Genomic DNA, 18,405 nt, shown 5'->3' on the forward strand with positions numbered 1-18,405 from the left:
TCCAGAGTGAAGGTAGTAGTAATTGATATGTCTGAGTAACTAAATATTAACATCAAGTACATGGGCAGTGCCAACCTTCCTATTGACGCAGTGCATTTGCATATAACATGGAGTCACATGCAAAAACACTGTAAATATTTGGTAACAGGGAAGCCTGACAAAGCATACAGCTGCAAAGAATTTGGAAAAAAACCAATATAGCCTAAATATTTAATATAAATCTGCCATCTGTGGAGTTTCCTGACCTCATAAAGCCAGTAAAATAGTAAAAAAAAAAAAAAAAAAAAGCCTTGTCAAGTGTGATTGCTGCAGTTTAAGCTAAAATATTTTACTTGTGACACATTGAAGACAAGGAAGTAATGCCTTCAGTGTTTAAGAAAGATGTTACCAGTAGCTCTTCAGTAGCTATCAGTAAGCATTTCCTGAATTTACGCTACATGGCTATAGATTTACTAATGCATAGGTCAAGTAGGGGTATGTGTTCATAGCAGAGTGCCACCATGCTGGTGAGTGGCTAAAACCAGTGGGCATATGTGACATATCAGCACAAGGTTTCTGAAAATGTTTCCCTTCCTAGATTTTCACACTGACCAGCAGCCTACACACAAGCCGTAAAGCACCACGAATAATGTTGTCTTTGTAATGCAAGAGTCAGAAAATTGCCCAATAACAGGCATGCATCTTTACCTGAACAGACACTGAATATAGTTTTGAGGGTTTTATAACATTTGACTTTCAGTAACAATTAAGAGGGTAAAAGAGTCCTGTTAATAAAAATTCCAGAAGTCCATACTCACTAGTTCTCTGCTTAATTAGGTATTTCCAGCAAAAAAATACACCAAAAAAAACCCACAAAAATTGTGATTCCTGATACAGTTAAAGTCAGCATTTTCCTTGCCGTGCATATAGAATACCTGTGGCACCACAATTATTTTGCAGCTTTGTTGGAAGTCGCTTGAAGTGATATAAAATAAACTGCTCTCAAAATTTTCTGCTTACCCAGGGGTCTTTGAAAACTATGCAAGTGCCACTCTGAATATTTTTAAACAAGGCTAAATAGCGCCTGTTGGTGTTTGTGCGAGCATCTTGACAGAAGCAGCCTCTCTATTCACAGCACAGTTCAGGCGCTCCACTCTGGTGGCAATTAAACCAAGCAGCCTCTGTAATTTAAAAATTGGGCTTTAAAATTGGCCCCAGCACAGTTTAGATTGCTGGTCTGACCTGCTGGTGTCTTAAAACTGCATTTAGAGATGTTTTTCTGAACTGGATAGAGAATTATTGTCAGACTCCCTAAGTCTTATCTTGGGAAATCTCAGTTCATCAGTACTGGCATAGAGAGAGGAGTCAAAACCTCCCTTGCGCAGGTGCAGTTACAGGTATGAGATGAACTGCCCTGGAAAGGGCAGAGACATTCTGGTTCTGGGGAAATCCATTCACAATTCACTAAACAGCAGCTTGCACAGTAGCTTCTCTGGCCAAAGCTAGCCCTGTGCTTCAGCATAGGCGAGCAGAAAAGCAATATTACTCATTTTTGTAATTCTTCTGCGATTTCTCAGAGGAGCCCAAAAATAAATGGAGAAGGGTCTTGAGGGTGCCCCCTTCTCTTGCATTTGAAGTCACAGTTGCTTGTAGATCCTGGCATTTTGGTGACCCTTGTTAAGAAGGGACAAGATGTGCTTCTCCTCCCACCAGATAAAATCCAGGATGTGTGAGGAGGGCTGTGCAGCCAACGCAGCCGTTGGAATAAGCCTTGAGCTGAATCACTAACGGGTATGTATACCTGTGTGTGTTGGTATCAAAACCAGAAGATGATACGAGGTTAAAACGACCTAAGGCATGTGAAGACACCAATTGTGAAGAGATGCGGCATGCCCTATATATACTCAATATATGAAGTGATACAGTATGAAATACATATAGTCAGTACACTTTTGCATTGCTAGGAACAACTTATGTCATTCCCAACATGCATTAATTTCAGCCAGTTTGTCTTATAGACTGGGGGATGAGACAGATCATGGGAGGAAACATTCTGTGCTTAAACAGAAAGCAATTTATGCTGAAAAAAATGTTAAGTTCTGTCCCAAAGAAATTCCTTCCAGAGAAGTTGTCTTTCCTCCTTCTAAGGCAAACTCCCGTGATACGGCTGAGTCCACACGCAGCCACACATATGCCTGGATGTTATGACAACTGATAATTTTATCAAAAACATTACGAAGTGTGTATTGAACAACAGCTAACTGCAATGCTGGAATTGGGTTGTATCGTTACGTAAGCATATGGCTGGCTGAGCTGCAGCTCTCCAGGGCACCTCAGCTTTATACAGATAATTCTCATGTGATGCATCAAAAAGAAAACAAATCATGCCAGCTGAGACTATAGTCAAAGGCTCTAAAAGCTTTTCAGCAAGGTTCCCCAATAAAATTACTTAAACCAACAGCCAGTTTAAAGGACAATGAGTCTTCTGATTCTTATCGACATATACTCTTAATTTCACACAAATCCTGTGGTACCTATATACACAGGACCTTGCTCATATAATTCTCCCTATACAGTCAGTCAGGCTGCTCCACTGGGTCTTTATGTCTTACGACCCTGTGTACTGACAGCCCTAGGCTGGCTCTCCTGGGCTGCTCTGAGGTTCGAGACCCTGACTCGCAAACCTGCCAAGAATTCAGTCCCACAAATCCACCCTACACACCTGAAAATAGCAATGCTCTCTCAGGGATGCAAAATAGCTTAGCCACACTTTTCCCCGGACGTCCAACCATACCGGCAACTTCAAACCAGACCTCTCATAAATACACAGGTGCACACACAGGTTTTGAAACCACTTTTAAATTATTATTATTATTATTATTATTTACTGCAGTAGAAATAATCTAAAGAATAATTAGGGGCCCTGAAAGCATACCCACGCCCCAGCTTCTTCATTCTTTGGGCTTAGCATCTTTCTTTGCAGCTGCTGATTTCCAAACCACAGAGACTCTTCATATTACTTCACCTTACCTGCCATTGATAGATTAAGGTCTCAAACCAGCCCTCGCTCGCTGTTGCTCCACCACAGAATGATGCTTATCCTCTCCCCACCATTGCTGCCTGCGTGCAGGTTTATCAGAGTCCTGAGAAAAGCGTGAGCAACTCTGCCCTCAGCGAAGGTGCACACAGGCATGTGCTGCTATTCTGCAGTGACCGCTGGTGTGCACCCTCTAACCTCATGGTATATGTGAGGTTGTTTAACCACTCGAGGCTTAATCTGCTTCACAGCTATTTCAGAATAAGACATGCACATAGCTGGCTACAGCAGAGCCTACCTTGCTTTACACGGCTATAGCCTAATGCCAGCTTATCTCTCAATGAGAGCATCAGACTGCCGAGTTAGCATTGTTTTAGCAGAAGTATTCATTAACTCCACACCGTTAGACCTTGTCTATGAGAGGGTATAATAGAAAGTCAATCTGCATTAATTTTAAAAGTTTTGGTTTTTTAAGTTCTGTTAAACCTTTATGTTGACACTCTTAGGTTAGCCCAAGAATATCGTAGTGGAAACCAACAGAACATCAGTTCCTCTACAACAACTGCCCAAGTTCACTCTTGTCTTGTGGTAAACGCAATGTAGCTTATCCTGCCTGCAAAACCATAATCCCCTTTCCCATTCTCATGTGCACGAGCTCGTCTCTGTAAATATCTGCACCCCCTCAGAGAAGTGCAAAATACAGAGCCAAAGCTTTTACTGACAAGTGAAATTCCACTCTGTTGCCCTTAAAAAAGAATAGAAGAAATCACAGACAAAAGGTTTCTAATCTGTAGGAATCTGACAAGGTAAATAATTTAAAATAAACTCATCAAAAGGAGAAATTTAGCAAACATTGTCTTCATAACTGGAGAAACCAGCTCTGCATCATAAAATAGTTGATATTGATTTAATGGGAGCAAGAAGTTTAAAGAGTTCAGTGAGGCCGAAAATCCAACTAGGAAAACAATACTTGAAGAACATGTCAGGTAAAGGTTAATTAAGAGAGAAAACCAGTTTAGTACAGTTTAACTTGTGTACACTAGCACTGTGTTTGTGTTTCTTCTTACTATACACAGTTTGGGTTAGGTTTCTGGGTCTGAAACTGAACTATTTGTTGTGGCTGTGATCCCAAGTGTCAGATCTCAAAAACACTCAAATTCCCCTCTTTATATGCTAAAAGCCATAGATAGAAAAGCAAGACATTAACCTAACTTAAAGCTGTCTTGTGGGCCTGACATTTTATTACTTAATACTTTTGGGAAACAATCAGGATTAGTAGCTCATCATTTATTTTCTTGCATGCTCTGACATAAGCAAGTATATCCTGCTCCTGCAAACTCAAGGTACACGTGTAGGCTGTGACAGAGAATAAATCCTCTGTGCAGGACAACAGGTCTGAACTATAGGCATAGCGTGAACTCATTGGCAGATAAAGGCTTAGATTTTTATTAACCTTCATAGCAGAGAAGAATATTACAAGGAATGTCTCTCTGAAATAAATATTGCCTCAAATATCTTCTCCAGTAGCCAGCAAAAGGAAAAAATCCAGCAGAGAGAGGAAGGGATGAACATGAGGCAGGCTAGTAACCACCTGGCTGACCCTGGGCACAGGCGCAGACATACGCCCAGAGGACCATTAGGCAGAGGCGGCTTTAGGGCTTTGCTGCTAACGTAACTGGCCACAGTTTCATTTCTAATCATTTTGGCGTACTGGTTCTCCTGCCAGAGCACAACCACTGCAGAGGATATTCCAGTCCAGACAAAAATGACTTTTGACATTGGTCACATTATGAATAGCTGAATATGCTTATTTCACTGGTTATTGTAACTTGGAGCTCTTTCCATCAATCTGACCAAAGACTCATAGTCTTACAAAAAATTACATTCTCATCAGGGAAAAAAAAAAATCCTCTCACTAAACTGCTCCTAGGTAGCTAGTAGGATTTCTGCCTGAAATTGCCTCTCACTAGCAATTCCAGCAGTAACAGATGTCATTACACACTCACCTTGAGCACAAGACCTCCCACCTGCCTGAACAGAGGCTGAAAATAAGATGGAAACAGCCATAATGTACTGAGAAGCGGACAAAAGGATGCTTTATGTTAACAAACAGTTCTGGCATGCTGTTAATTTTGGGGGGTTTACCATGTAATTTATCAAAAGGACTTTCTGGTATTAAGGTCTAAACCTGATCTGTATGCATTCAGATTGCTATAAATTAGCAAAATGCATCAGTTGCTCATGGCACTTTCGATGCATAAACTATGGCCTACATTTTTAGCCAGTTTCTGTTGTCTCAGGAATTTCAAATGCAAATCATAATTTTATTCATAGCTCTATGCTTAACTTCCTAAAAGTAGGGCATTAGGCTTTGGCAGCTTTTCATACAATATTTGCAACTTTGCATATATGTCTGGGGTAATATGAATATAAAGCCTTTACTGGTATGATAATGATATTCTAACATTAATTTTCCACTCTGTGAAACAGGCCATGGATAACATGTTCACAAAAAAAGTATCTAGATCCATCCTGAGAGTACAAATTCAATGTTTTTCAATAGTTTGCCTCCAAGGTAAAACAAGCTACCTTCGGTCCTGCTGGGACTGCACAGCTGGCTCTATCTAAGCTAGCTATTTACACTGAGACCGGGTGTGCATGAAATTAGTTGAGGAAATCCCCAGCCTATGTTATCTTCAAATGTCTGGCTTTTAATATGCCTCCAAGCTGAACAGTGATCCCACACTAAAGAAATGGGGAGGGTGAATGGCAGTAACTGCAAACACGGCAGTCTTTTTGTAACCATTACTGCTGCTGAACATTGAGAATTGAGCTGTTCAGTGACCTGCCTACCTGCAGCATAATTAAAAATGCAGTAAGTAATCACCCCTACATCTTTTTTGCATTTATACTAATCTTTTCTACCTCATTTTTTTAGTCTTACTCCTTTGTTACATCCTCCTCTGATACCAGCAGAAGTATTAGAAATGAGACCCAAATCCTGCAGAGACTTGCACATGTGCTTGAGATGCCTCTTTTTCTGCTTTATTGGTACATAAAGTTAGGCACATGCTGAAGTCTTTGTAGCTTTGCAGATCTCAGTTTGGAAGCCTTGTGGATTAAAAAACTTATCTGCTGCCTGACAGTACATGCTTAAGTGTTGGAAAATAGCAGAAAATAAATCAGTAACTAATGCCAACAGGGAGCCTCAGACACAAAGAATATTTATCTGCTAAAATCCACAAAACTTCCAGCTTTTTGTTCCTTAAGTGCCTCCACTTTTGCAGCAGGGCATCTGCAGTGCCACCACGCAGGCTGGTCCTAAGGCTGTAGCAGGCTGGACCACATCAATATTGGGGTAAAACGAGGAGTATGGCAGGCTGTATGGGTCAGGACAATCCCAAGCACAAATACAGGCTGGGCGGAGAATGGATTGAGAGCAGCCCTAAGGAGAAGGACTTGGGGGTGTTGGTTGACGAGAAGCTCAACATGACCCGGCCATGTGTGCTTGCAGCCCAGAAAGCCAACCGTATCCTGGGCTGCATCAAAAGAAGCATGACCAGCAGGTCGAGAGAGGTGATTCTCCCCCTCTACTCTGCTCTCGTGAGACCCCACCTGGAGCACTGTGTTCAGCTCTGGGGCCCCCAACGTAAGAAGGACATGGACCTGTTGGAGAGAGTCCAGAGGAGGGCCACGAAGATGATCAGAGGGCTGGAGCACCTCTCCTATGAAGAAAGGCTGAGAGCTGGGGTTGTTCAGCCTGGAGAAGAGAAGGCTCCAGGGAGACCTTATAGCAGCCTTCCAGTACCTAAAGGAGGCCTACAAGAAAGCTGGAGAGGGACTTCTTACAAGGACATGTAGTGATAGGACAAGGGGTAATGGCTTTACACTGAAAGAGGGTAGATTTAGATTAGATGTAAGGAAGTTCTTCAGTATGAGGGTGGTGAGGCACTGGAACAAGTTGCCCAGAGAAGTTGTGGATGCCCCATCCCTGGAAGTGTTCAAGGCCAGGTCGGATGGGGCTTTGAGCAACCTGATCTAGTGGAAGGTGTCCCTGCCCATGGCAGGGGGCTTGGAACTAGATGATTTTTAAGGTCCCTTCCAACCCAAACCATTCTATGATTCGATGATTCTATGAAATACTCTGTGAAGCTTCAAGCAGCAGCAGCGGCAGCCAGACACCCTGCTAGAAAACCAGTGTTCCCAGGGGATGCATAGCGGCTGGAAGGAGCAGCAGGCAGCCGTGATACACGGCAGCATTAGGGCGAGCAGAGGGAGCTGCAGCAAGGTGTTTCAGCACTTAGTCCATGAGATGGGAAGGTGGAAAAAGCTACTCAGGGCACTGAAATATTTTCCCAATGCACCACTGGCTGTATTCACAAGCTCAGTATTTCCAGTCCCATACAGCCCAATAGATCAGGTATGCCAGGGGATCCTCTCTGGTGTGACACCCAAACTGTTGCATCCAAGACAAAGCACAGATTTGGACCCTAATGTTTAAGAAAGCAAACCAGAGAGTATTTTGATAGATTTTCTCTAATGCCTCCTGATGAAGCTTGAAATAAATATTTATTAGGACAGAAAAAGAGAAAAAGCAAGAATGTTTCTTTCACCTGGTTGTACAGGAGATACATCCTGCTTAGCTCTTTGAAAATCATTTCCTCGTGCTAGTTTAGGTGCCCTCCACTAACTGATTTCTGTTTTTATGTTCCTACACCTCCTCAAAATTTGATTAAAGGAGACAATATGCTCAAAGGGGCTATGATTTACAGCTCTTAAAAATTAGAAGTTGCACCGCTAATTACTCCAGTATTTAAATCCATCTTATGTAATTTTATCTACCTCTTATTTTTACAGGCAAAGCCAGGTAGTATCAAAGTCATAGGCAGTTATGTAAGCAAAAGACCTGGCACTAATAACCTGTTTTGCCGTAAATACTATAATTATATTTACATATTTCTTCAGCGTTACATACTCAGTGGTGGTGGAAATACTGAATTGATCCCACAACACATGGGACACTTTCTTCTATACAGCTGTTCTTCACCCTTGCCCAGACGCGAGAGGACTTTTACTCCAGTGTTATATGGCCTGGATAGAGAACAGCAATCTGTGCACATGCAGGCTCCTCTGAAAAAAAAACCTACAAAGTCTTCCTCCCTGAGCCCTTCCTGCACTGCAGAACTTTCACTTAAGAAAATTCAAAGGCAACCTTGAGCAGAGATCCCTTGAGAGTTGCTCTGCACAGGGGCTGGGAAGAGGCAGACCTGCAGAAAAAAAAGAAAAAAAAAAGAAAAAAGAAAAAAAATCCTTTCAAGGTGCATTTGTCTTGGGGAGATGCTGGATTCCAGGGACAGCATATCTCTGAGCTTTTTATACAGCAAGGAAACTCTGCCCTTTCAGTTCTTCTCCATGAAATCCCCCCGTTGCTAGAAAGTACATGGAAATAACTGCTAACAACTCCATGTGGAGATAACTGCTAACAACTCTTTTCTTTGGCCTTGTCTTCTTAATTATGCTCATTTAATAACTGAAAATTATAGTGGTTTTTCATCAATAGATTTCTTGATAGTCTAGCACAGAAAGGAAAAAAGCCATTACAAACTCCATTAATATTCTAACATGTAATTATAACATTATAATTGACTAACATGGTAACCCTGCAAGCTCTACAGCTGCTGAAGAAGAAAACGTAACAAAGATGAGTGGTTTTCTCACCCACAAGAATGCAAACGAGACATGTTATAATTTAATTGCAAGCACTTCCAGAAATTCATTATGATTTTAGAAATTCACTAAAATACCTAGTATAGAAGCATATTTCCTCACATAAGAAATTAGGTTTTCAACCATCTATTATTAGAGCTGTTCATAAATGGTTTAGTTCATGCCATGCAGTACAATACGCCTGAACATTTTCTGAAGTAAAATTTCTAATGCTGGCACTGAAATTCGTATTTAGAGACTTAATTAAAAGCCTGACTTTTAGATGTACTTCCCACCTGCAGCTCCTACTCAGTTCCTTGTCATTTAAGTGCCTGGCTTCAGGCAGCCAAGACTGAAAACTGCAGCTTGAAGAACATTATGGGTAAATCACAACGTTGCTGAAGAGTCCTCCTTACCAGCCTCTGCCGTTCTCGGGCAAAACCCCTGCTGATTTTCTACCTGGGCCTGGGGAAAACACTAGGCCAAATGCTCAGCTGGTGCAAAGCAGCTAAGCTGTCCTGAAATCCAGGCCATGCATGTTTTGTCTGAGTACAGGTTGCATAATTGAGTCCTTTAAATGGAAATTTGCATCAAGAAAAAGAACTGTCCTTAATGAAGGAGATACACTCAGGAATTAGAAAGAAAACAGGACGCCTGGTTTTGACAGCTTGAAACTGGCTCCCTGCAGGGCAAGGGGTTTGTACTTTGTATCCATATTCATAACCCATCATAAATTTTAATTAAACAGTGTAATGATTAATAAACTGCCACTCCTCAGATTGGACAGATGTTGCTGTGAAAGGCACACAAGCACGTGTAGTATTTTTCCCCCTAGACTATTTTGAGTTCGTATCCTACAGACTCTTACTGTTCAAAATGGCAAGACCCAAACTGTGTTCTTGCTGACACCTGCATATATCCAAAACCATTCCAGTGAAGAAGCATATTCGTCTTCCTGAGGGGTAAATTTGACCCATAGTTTCCAAGCAGCCTGAGAAAGTTGTCTGTTCATTTGAATAGCTAATACAACTACAGCTAGTAACTATAGCTAGTAGTTCTGCTATTTTCTGCCCATTAGCTTTCTTAAGTCTTTGCATTCTCATGAAATGAAGTTAACTTCTCTGTGTGTGTCTGACTGGAAGCTGAGTCTTTGCATTGGGGACTGGTACAATTTCCATTGTCCTCACTCCTCTCTCAATGCATTCATTTTCCTTTGTATGTGCCTGTTCAATACTGCCTTGGGACTGAAATTCATTTCTAGTATTTATTTCACAAAATTCCCTGGAAGCTTGTCCATTTTTTCCAACTGTCTCAATTTAGATAATAAAGGTACTACTTTGGCTTACATATTCCCAAAGCCATGAATAATTTGTATTAATATGACTTCATTAAGGTATTTTTCATATTGGGCATTTTCTTGCTAGTGAACAGGTCAGGCTGGACCATAATAGTTACGTGCAATTCATTGGTTATGAACTCATAGCATTTGAGTAAAACTGTGTACAAGCTACATGATCAAACAATTGTTTAATCCCTAACAAATGCCTGGAGTTTGTATTCCACAAAAGAAGTTACCCCTGCTCCTCCTCCTCTTCCTCCTGCATCACCCTCACTCCCGCTGTTCCTCCACTCTTCTGTATACAAAACAAACTTCTCCTTAGCATGACTTGACCTCATAATACAACCAAAAGCAAGGGAACAAGAAGAAATGCAAATGTTATGAGAGCAGCAATAGCAATTTTGCTTTTGCAGCATTGTGATGGCAGATCCTACTCTTGCTGGCTCTGGGAAAGGAGCAGGTACCAAACCGGCGGGCACGCACTGCTCTTCGAGCCTTATGCAATGATCCCTGTGACAGGACCAGAGACTGCAGGAACCTGCCTAGCCCCTTCAGAGAAGCATGCCCTTGCACTGTCAAACCCACTTACGCTAATTACAAGTCACAGCAAGTTTTTCCCAGCTACCTCACTGTGCTCTGTGCTGCCCTTGGAAATCATCTTTGTTTTGTAGCAAATAATTTTTAGAGGCTTGACTTTAAGAAGGAGGGAGGGGGTGGTCTCTTCTGTCCATATGCGCAGACATCTATCCGGCTAATTTAAGGTTTACTGGAGCTTGGTGTTGTGGTGATGTTTGCATTATTTGGGTCTCTAGAGAAGCAGCCTCTGTAACTTGCATTTGTTATGGGATCTTCTTATTTTCTGTGCTCTTGAGATTTTATCCACATGACTGAGTTAGCACTGTGTAGTGCTACCAGTCCCTTTCCAGTTACAGAGGTAGAAAGGTGTGACTGGCTGTAATATGATCAAACCATTCCCATACCTCCATGCGTAGTATTTATTCACAGTGTAGGCAAAAACAATCATCACTGAACACAATGGCATTCAGGAATTCTCAGGATTAAGCATTGTTTAGGAGCTTTAAAGAAAAAGGAGGGAGGAGAAAGGCTGTGTTATCAGAAAGGAGGAAGAGGTTCCCTCTGTTGCTCAATATTTAAACTAGCTGAATATTTACACAAGTGTTTTATGAGAAGTGAGTTTGCACTCATCTGTTGTAAGGCCACTAGAACTCTAACAAAACCAGGCACACGACAACTGCAAATGCTGAATAAACGAAAGTTGTGGAGTTTTTTGTTTAAAGGCAGAAGAGCGATTTCAAAGATGCGTACTAACATGATCCTTCATTTTCTTGTGGTTTTAGACCTCAGCAGTCACGTTTCTCAGGTTTCATTGTTTCAGCCATGAACATCAAAAACCTTTACAAAAATGAAACAAAAGCCAAAAGCCTCAGCAGTAAAAACTGCAGCAATCACATGCTACTAAGAGCTGCAGTTTTAAGGGAATAATTTGTAGGGGAACTATAAAGCAGTTCTAAGAATCAGACAGTTTTGACTGCAGAGAAAACAGAACCATCCTGAAAAGTGTTAGCTGAACACTTCATGACTAAGTAGAAAGGACAATACTCAGTTTAGTTAAAACTCAGTCTATCCTACTTTTTCATTGGCTCTTATACCCTGCAGACAGACTGTCACAGCTGCCTGAGATACTTAAAATGTATCACAGGGAGATGAGTCTATGTAGTCAGAACAGTACTGTCAATCTAAAAATCTTTTAGGGTGTCTAATATTTCAAATTACACAAATATAGTAAAACAAATATACTAAGACTTTGTCTTCCTCCCCGACTTCATCTCTAGAGGTATGATACCAGATCAAGGTGTTGGTGCGCTATGCATGGAGGATGGGATGCTTTGCAGCTTTCCCTTGGGTGACTCAGGACTGAATTTCTGTGTTCCGTGCATTACTGTAAGCAGCTTCAGCTTGCTGACCAACTAGAAAACTTCACAAATACAGACATTTCCAATTCCTTGTTTCTCCAATTTGCCATTACTCTGAAAACAGAAGCACAGCTTACACATTCACTAGCCAAACAGTGGACAATAACTTCACTGGAGAAAGTAAACAGGGTACCTCAGTCATTCACTCATCCCACTCACCATTTCCCATAATGCTAAATAATGAGATCGTGGGAAACTATTTTTAAAATTTAGCCTCCCCAGTTTTGTCCTCTCTTCAGAATTAGAGCAGAGATTCCAACTACAGTTAGAAAATGGTCCGTCCTGAGCACAGCTACCTGTTACTGTGGCTGCACTCTCAGACCCTGGTGACCTCAGTGATCTCTTGGGTATACAGATGCAATACTGAGAGATCTCTGCTTACCACTGCAAGCAGTCAGAAGGACAAGAATCAGTGTCAGTGCAGTCGGCCCAAGGGGGTTTCCGACAGGGCTAGCAACCGACCCTAGAAGATTTTGGTCCTAGGTTAGCCTTGAAACCATATATTTAGTGTTCCTTTTGGTTAAAGGAAAAAAAAGAAGCATTGTTAGCTCTAACCCTAACATGGTCACTCTAGAGCGACCAAACTGACTCAAGCATTGCTAAGGCCTATTTTTGGATTGGTCGCATGCAGATGAAAAACTTCCTGTAACACAATTTGAACATTCAGGCCTAAGATTCAGCAGAAAGAGTAACTCTGTTCAGCTGTTTACCTGTGAAAATCAGAGCAGAGTTGGCATCTGGTGGATTTTACTATGGGCAGCTGCGACTGTGGAGACCAGTCACAGTTACTGAGCAGCAACAGCAGCAATTTGTCCAAGGTGGTCAGTTTATTTTTTAAATTTCCAAGGCAGCAACCCTATATAGCACTACTTATTTAAACCTGCCAGTCAGTACCTCATCTGAAGTGCAAACACGGAGGTGAAATGAGGTAGATTAAATACTTTTGATGTGCTCGCACAGAAAGTTTCTGTCTCATCTTTGCAGTCAAAGAGTTCTAGTGATTCCTACAGTATCTTAAGAGATGACCTGTGCACCCACTGCAGGTCTGAGCTTTCCGGACACGCTGGGTTTCCTGAGTGCGAGCACAGGACGGTCACTGTGTGTTCCCAAGAGGTCCCTGGTCACTACAGCAGATGAAAAAAGGGCTTGCTGCTGTCAAAACTACTCACGTACCCAGCTTCTAGCCACTCTCCTTTCCCAGGGTGAGCAAGCTGTATCATGCTGGCCTGCCACAGCAATTCATCCAGCCCTACAGCATGCTCCAGACAGCTCTCTCCCATGGGCAAATTGTTCAAGCAGTGCCAGCCTGTTCCTAGGTCCTTGCTAAAAATGGTAGTTGGGAGCAGGCAACCACCCTTGTCAGACTAGTTCACCTCACCCACAGCTCCCCAGCTCCCAACAGGAATGCGGGCTGGCTGGGAAACACCAGCCCAGCACGGCCACTGCTGCCTCTGCTGATCCTGTAGCATGACAGAAGTCTGGCAGGGTTTGTTCGATCAGCCTGCGTCTTGCCTCCGTGGTGGGGCGTAGGCACGGCAGTCTTGCTTTCCTGGCTGAGTCACAAGTCTGTGCTTACGGAGCAGGGATAAGAACACTATCGGCTCTTTACATTGGTACTCATGGTGGGTATGTGAGCCCTGCCTGGTGAACACCTTTCTAGCAGTGCTGCGCGAGCAAGTTTAGCCAATGATATGGAAAGCAGATTTCTAGCTCATGGGAGGGGGAATCATTCCAGACATTTATCAGAGGAGATAATTTTAGAAAATCTCATTCTGATTTCTGTGACATACTGGATGACAAAATGAGTATTTCAAGTACATAATTCTTTTCCCTAGAAAAGAAATCAACCTTTTTCTAAGAAAGCTGGATATGACAAAAATCTATCCTTCCAGATACAGAGGAAAGAAACAAGCGCAATGCTAGTTTCAGAGCAGTCAGCCCAGGCAAGTGCTACAGCAAGTTAGAGACAATTTTGTGGAAGCAAGGAGAAATCAGAATGAAGAATACCAGGAACTGAATACAATTTGAGCAGGAATAGGGATTAATAGGTTTTATATATTTGTGAGGTTAACTATCCCCCTGGCTTATTAGCAGCACATTTCAGGGCTTGGACTGGGACAGCCACGGCTGAGCTGCACACCTCATTATGTGAGCAGCACTTCCAAAAGCAAGGCTACCCAGCACGATGCAGGCTAGAAGCTAAGCCCTGGCTGCTGACAAACTCATTCGAATCAGGCTCATTACAGTGGTGGTGATAAAAGCCATGAACCTACTTGTATTGAACTATCCATTTTTCTTCCCTCTATATTCACAATCCAAAAGGAAGAGCAGAACCTTCTTCATACACTGCTGAACAAGTGAACAAAAGATTTATTCCCTGATACAATAACAATGCACTACAGGATCAAAATGCAACCTTGGCATTATGCCTGCTCTTAATCATGTGTCAAGATTGCTACAAAACAACAGTTGCACACAGCTGAAAAAGTCTGGCAAACAGATGCAAGGGCGAGGCCAGCATATCCCTGCCACTCATAGCCTGTCAGGGGGAGGAGGCAGCCGGCCTCCTGACCGCCATCCCTGCGGCGGGCCCGCGTCCTTGCCGCAGCGGCACAGAAGCCTGACTTTGCATCTGCATCTGTACCTTAGTCGGGTAAGAGGTCCAAAGTGCAGCTGTTCTGACCAATGCTCCCAACTCACACGTGAGCTTGTTGGAAACCCCGTGCGGAGCCTCGAGCGGTAACCCCGGGATGGGCTTGGCAGCAGGAGGCTGCCGCCAGGGGACCGTGCCAGCAGGCTCCCATGGTGCCACCTGCAGCGGGCTGCAACCCAATACCATGATTCAAATAAGGAGCCGGAGGCTGGGCTCTAATTGTCAACCTGTGCTCTTTTCATAAAAGTTATAGGTGTAAAATACGTGCCACATCAGAGCTGGTGTGAGAAGTCTGTACAAGGAAGTAAAAAGCCAGATAGAGGATTGGGGGATTTTTTCCTTCAAAAAATCTCTGGTGCACTGGGTGCCACCTCCCCTACTTCTGAGCACAGCCACAACGGTACTCACACTCGCAGGCAAAGAGTCTTTGCAAGCAGATGGACAGATCGTCCAAAGGCGTCACCGCAGCTAGCATGGCCAAGGGCTGGTGGCTCAGCACCTGGCATGTTTTGCTGCTTGGGCAGTAACTAGTTATACTCCATGTGACAAAACCGAATGTAAGCACCATCAAAAATAATAGCATACCTGCATGCACCATCAGCATTACTTCCTGAAGTTAATCTGAAGTACAAGTTAATATTGTAATTTTACATTTTCAATTTTATTGAAGCACTGCTTTATAACCCTGCTTCCTTCTTTTTAGAGAATGAACAGAAAAAGCTTTATTTAGCACGCAAATGCCAAGTGACAACGCTTTTATTAGTACGTGGCCTCCAACAACTCAGAGCTCAATAATTTTTTCAAGATCTGAAAACGCCATAAATTGAGAAATATTTTTTTTTTGCACTCTACTTTGATCAGCTCAGTTCTGAAATCTGAATTCTGTTTTTTGAAAAAACGGTTAAACTTTCTAAACATATAAGGAAGGGGCTCACTAGGGTTACTAGAGGCTAGGTGCATAAGAGTTTGTAGCAGAAGTGGTGATGCAAAGCAGTGTGCTTGGTCCCGTGCATCTCCATGGAATTTGCTCCATTTGTTAACATCCTAGACATAGTAATTCTATGTACTTCCTCTTGTTTGGCACTGTGCCACCTTGATGCTACTCTTTCCTCATACAGAGCAGCAGATAGTGTGGTTCAGGTATGAGCACTGCTGTTAATTCAGTCACCCTACAGCTAATTCCAAAAAGCAAACATTTAGTTCTTAAAAAAGTATCCTCAGATGCTTGATTATCTCAGACTTTACTTCCCAGTAAACTTAATACTGCTTGGATAAGGAGGAAAAAGAAGTATGAACTGGCCTACCATAACCTAAATCTGAGTTCCTGGAGTCCTTGAAGAACATGAAGTTTGAGCCCAATCCTATTTAGTTCCTGAGGTGTAAATGCATTTTATTCACAGCTATGTCAGTAACTGGTACGCATATTACAATACCTCTATGAGCTGGTCTGGTTCACTCCCTTCTTCCACGGTTATTAGTTTAGACCTTCCATTTCGTTCATTGTCCCGAATGCCAACAGCAACTTGAGTAGCCTTCAGCCGCTCGTATTTATTGCATGATGAGCCACACCACTGATAGATTTCCTAAAATAATTAGAAGTACACACATTAGCAATAAGATTCAACACGGAACAAAATCATGAAATTAATATTTTATTAATAATTATCTTACTGGATCTAAACCACCAGAACATCAGTGAAGCTACATCTTCTAGAAATACTTTCCAGAAGAGATTTTCTAAGTCACCTAGATATTTGTAATATGCAAGATATTTATATAATATAATTTAGCATCCACATATTAGGAGATCGCTCGATCTCAGAATAGTCAGAGTTTTGGTTTGACTGAGTTTTATCCCAAATACAGATGTATCTTCAGCTATCTAAAGAACGTGAAACTCCTAAATTTGCTACTGCAAATTGTTTTTATTTTATATCTGGCAGTTCCTCTTCTATGCTACTTCAGCAGTGCTGGTTCCCATCTGTAGCAAGAAACAAAGTAATTTCAAAATCTCAAGGAAAACCCTGACTGTATCTGCTACTCAAAGGTAAAGTTAGATCTTTCAATCCAGTTTTTATTTTGGTGACTTTTTGCTGTATAATGATATTGTCACGCACTCTGCTGCATCAAACAACAAAACCAACTCAAGTGCAAATGGATGACAGGTGTTTTCAATAAAAAGTTTTCTTCACTGGAAGATTTTTCCTCCACGTACAGCTGATCCAATGCTCATAAAAGTTTATTAACCTCAGATTAATGCAAGCCCTTCCAACTGTAGTTATCACAAATATCTTTTATAAATTACTTCTGAAGATTTACAGATCAGGAATATGCAGTTTTTCTGGTCAGTTAAACCACCAAGTTTCTCCCCAGCAGAAGACGGACATATACCTGGTCCCCCTTCCTGCCTCAGGAACTGACTAAAATAAAGACAAGAGACATATCTGTAAAAGATGCCTCCATTCAGGAAATGCAGCAGCTAGGAGTAAGCTGCTGCCACAGGGGCAATCCACCCCATCACGGTTGCCACTTTTACAAGGAGCTCCTCAGACACTGCAACAGCGGCTCTTCATGTTGATAAGCAAGTGCTCTGGTGGCAGTAGCCCACTCCTAGATACCATCTTATGGGCCTCCAAGGCCTTCCTCTCATCTGGCTGAATAGGTAGTGAACGGGTATGCCCTGCACGTGATGGGGAAAGCGCCATTCAAGCACAACGGAGCATGTTCCCAAGGCACCTCTCAGGAAGGAGCACCACCAGAACCAGCCTAAGACAGGTCATCTATCCAGTCATACCACAGACCAATGACCCCCAGTTTTGGCAAGTCCCATTATTCATCCTGAATGCAAAGCATTTCAGAATAAAGAATTTAGATTTCAGTCTTGATGAAAATTACTAAGAAGAGGCAGAACATAAGCTGCACAGCCGCTACAGGCTGAGCTGGAAGGAACTAGTCAAAGGAAATTAATCAGCTTGGCTGGTTGCTTTTTCCACCCGCCTCCCTTCTTCTGGAAGAAAGTAATTTGATTCTTCTTCACATGATTCTATCAAATAGACCAAACAGTACAGCAATAAAGGTACACAGTCATTTTCAACTTTAAAAAAGGTTGAACTGGTCTGTGTTCATCTACAATGCAAATAACAAGGATTTAATCAGAGCCCTCACTGAGTAAATTACTGGGGTCTTAGTTTTACAATGTATCTACAACTGTATAAAAGTTAGATTTCAGATGAAAACCTGTTTCACTCAAAAAAAGCTTTTTAAACTATTTCTGCTGACCACTTGTTATTTAACAGTACTTGAAATGGTGGCTTGAGACAAGTGAGAGATGAAGTACAGCTTCTCAGTACTAGCAGATGCAAACTTTTAGAAGACAGTTAATGTTGATGCCGCCTGCATGCAAAACAGCACTAGTAACTTCTGATACTTACTTTTCACCAGCTTGGACACAACCCCCCCCCCCCCCCTCCCCCAACTCAGTGATCTCACAGCCAAGTTCCCTTCCTTTCCCTTTGGAAGCATCCTTCAAAGACGAAGTTTTAAGCTTACGTCAGGATTACACAGATTCCCAGAACTGGATCCCTTTCAACTTGCAGATGTTATGCAATGAAAGCTGTGAGGTTTTCAGCTTGCCTTTACCAACTTGACTGTAGGCTTAAGACAAGGAAAAAAAAAATCTGCTTCCAAGTTCTGGTTT

General features: G+C 42.2%; 1 protein-coding gene across 2 annotated transcripts in view; it reads right to left on the bottom strand.

The window, feature by feature from the left end:
- The window catches only part of SCIN (scinderin), a 76,701-nt gene that overhangs the window by 17,241 nt on the left and 41,055 nt on the right, over window positions 1-18,405 (bottom strand). For both annotated transcript variants that reach the window (XM_050891280.1, XM_050891279.1), the window contains one exon: window positions 16,142-16,291. In XM_050891280.1, coding sequence (XP_050747237.1) covers window positions 16,142-16,291 — 150 coding nt within the window. The remainder of the gene's footprint in view (window positions 1-16,141; window positions 16,292-18,405) is intronic.

The sequence above is a fragment of the Gymnogyps californianus genome, chromosome 2, assembly GCF_018139145.2.
Source record: "Gymnogyps californianus isolate 813 chromosome 2, ASM1813914v2, whole genome shotgun sequence".
Lineage (NCBI taxonomy): Eukaryota > Metazoa > Chordata > Aves > Accipitriformes > Cathartidae > Gymnogyps > Gymnogyps californianus.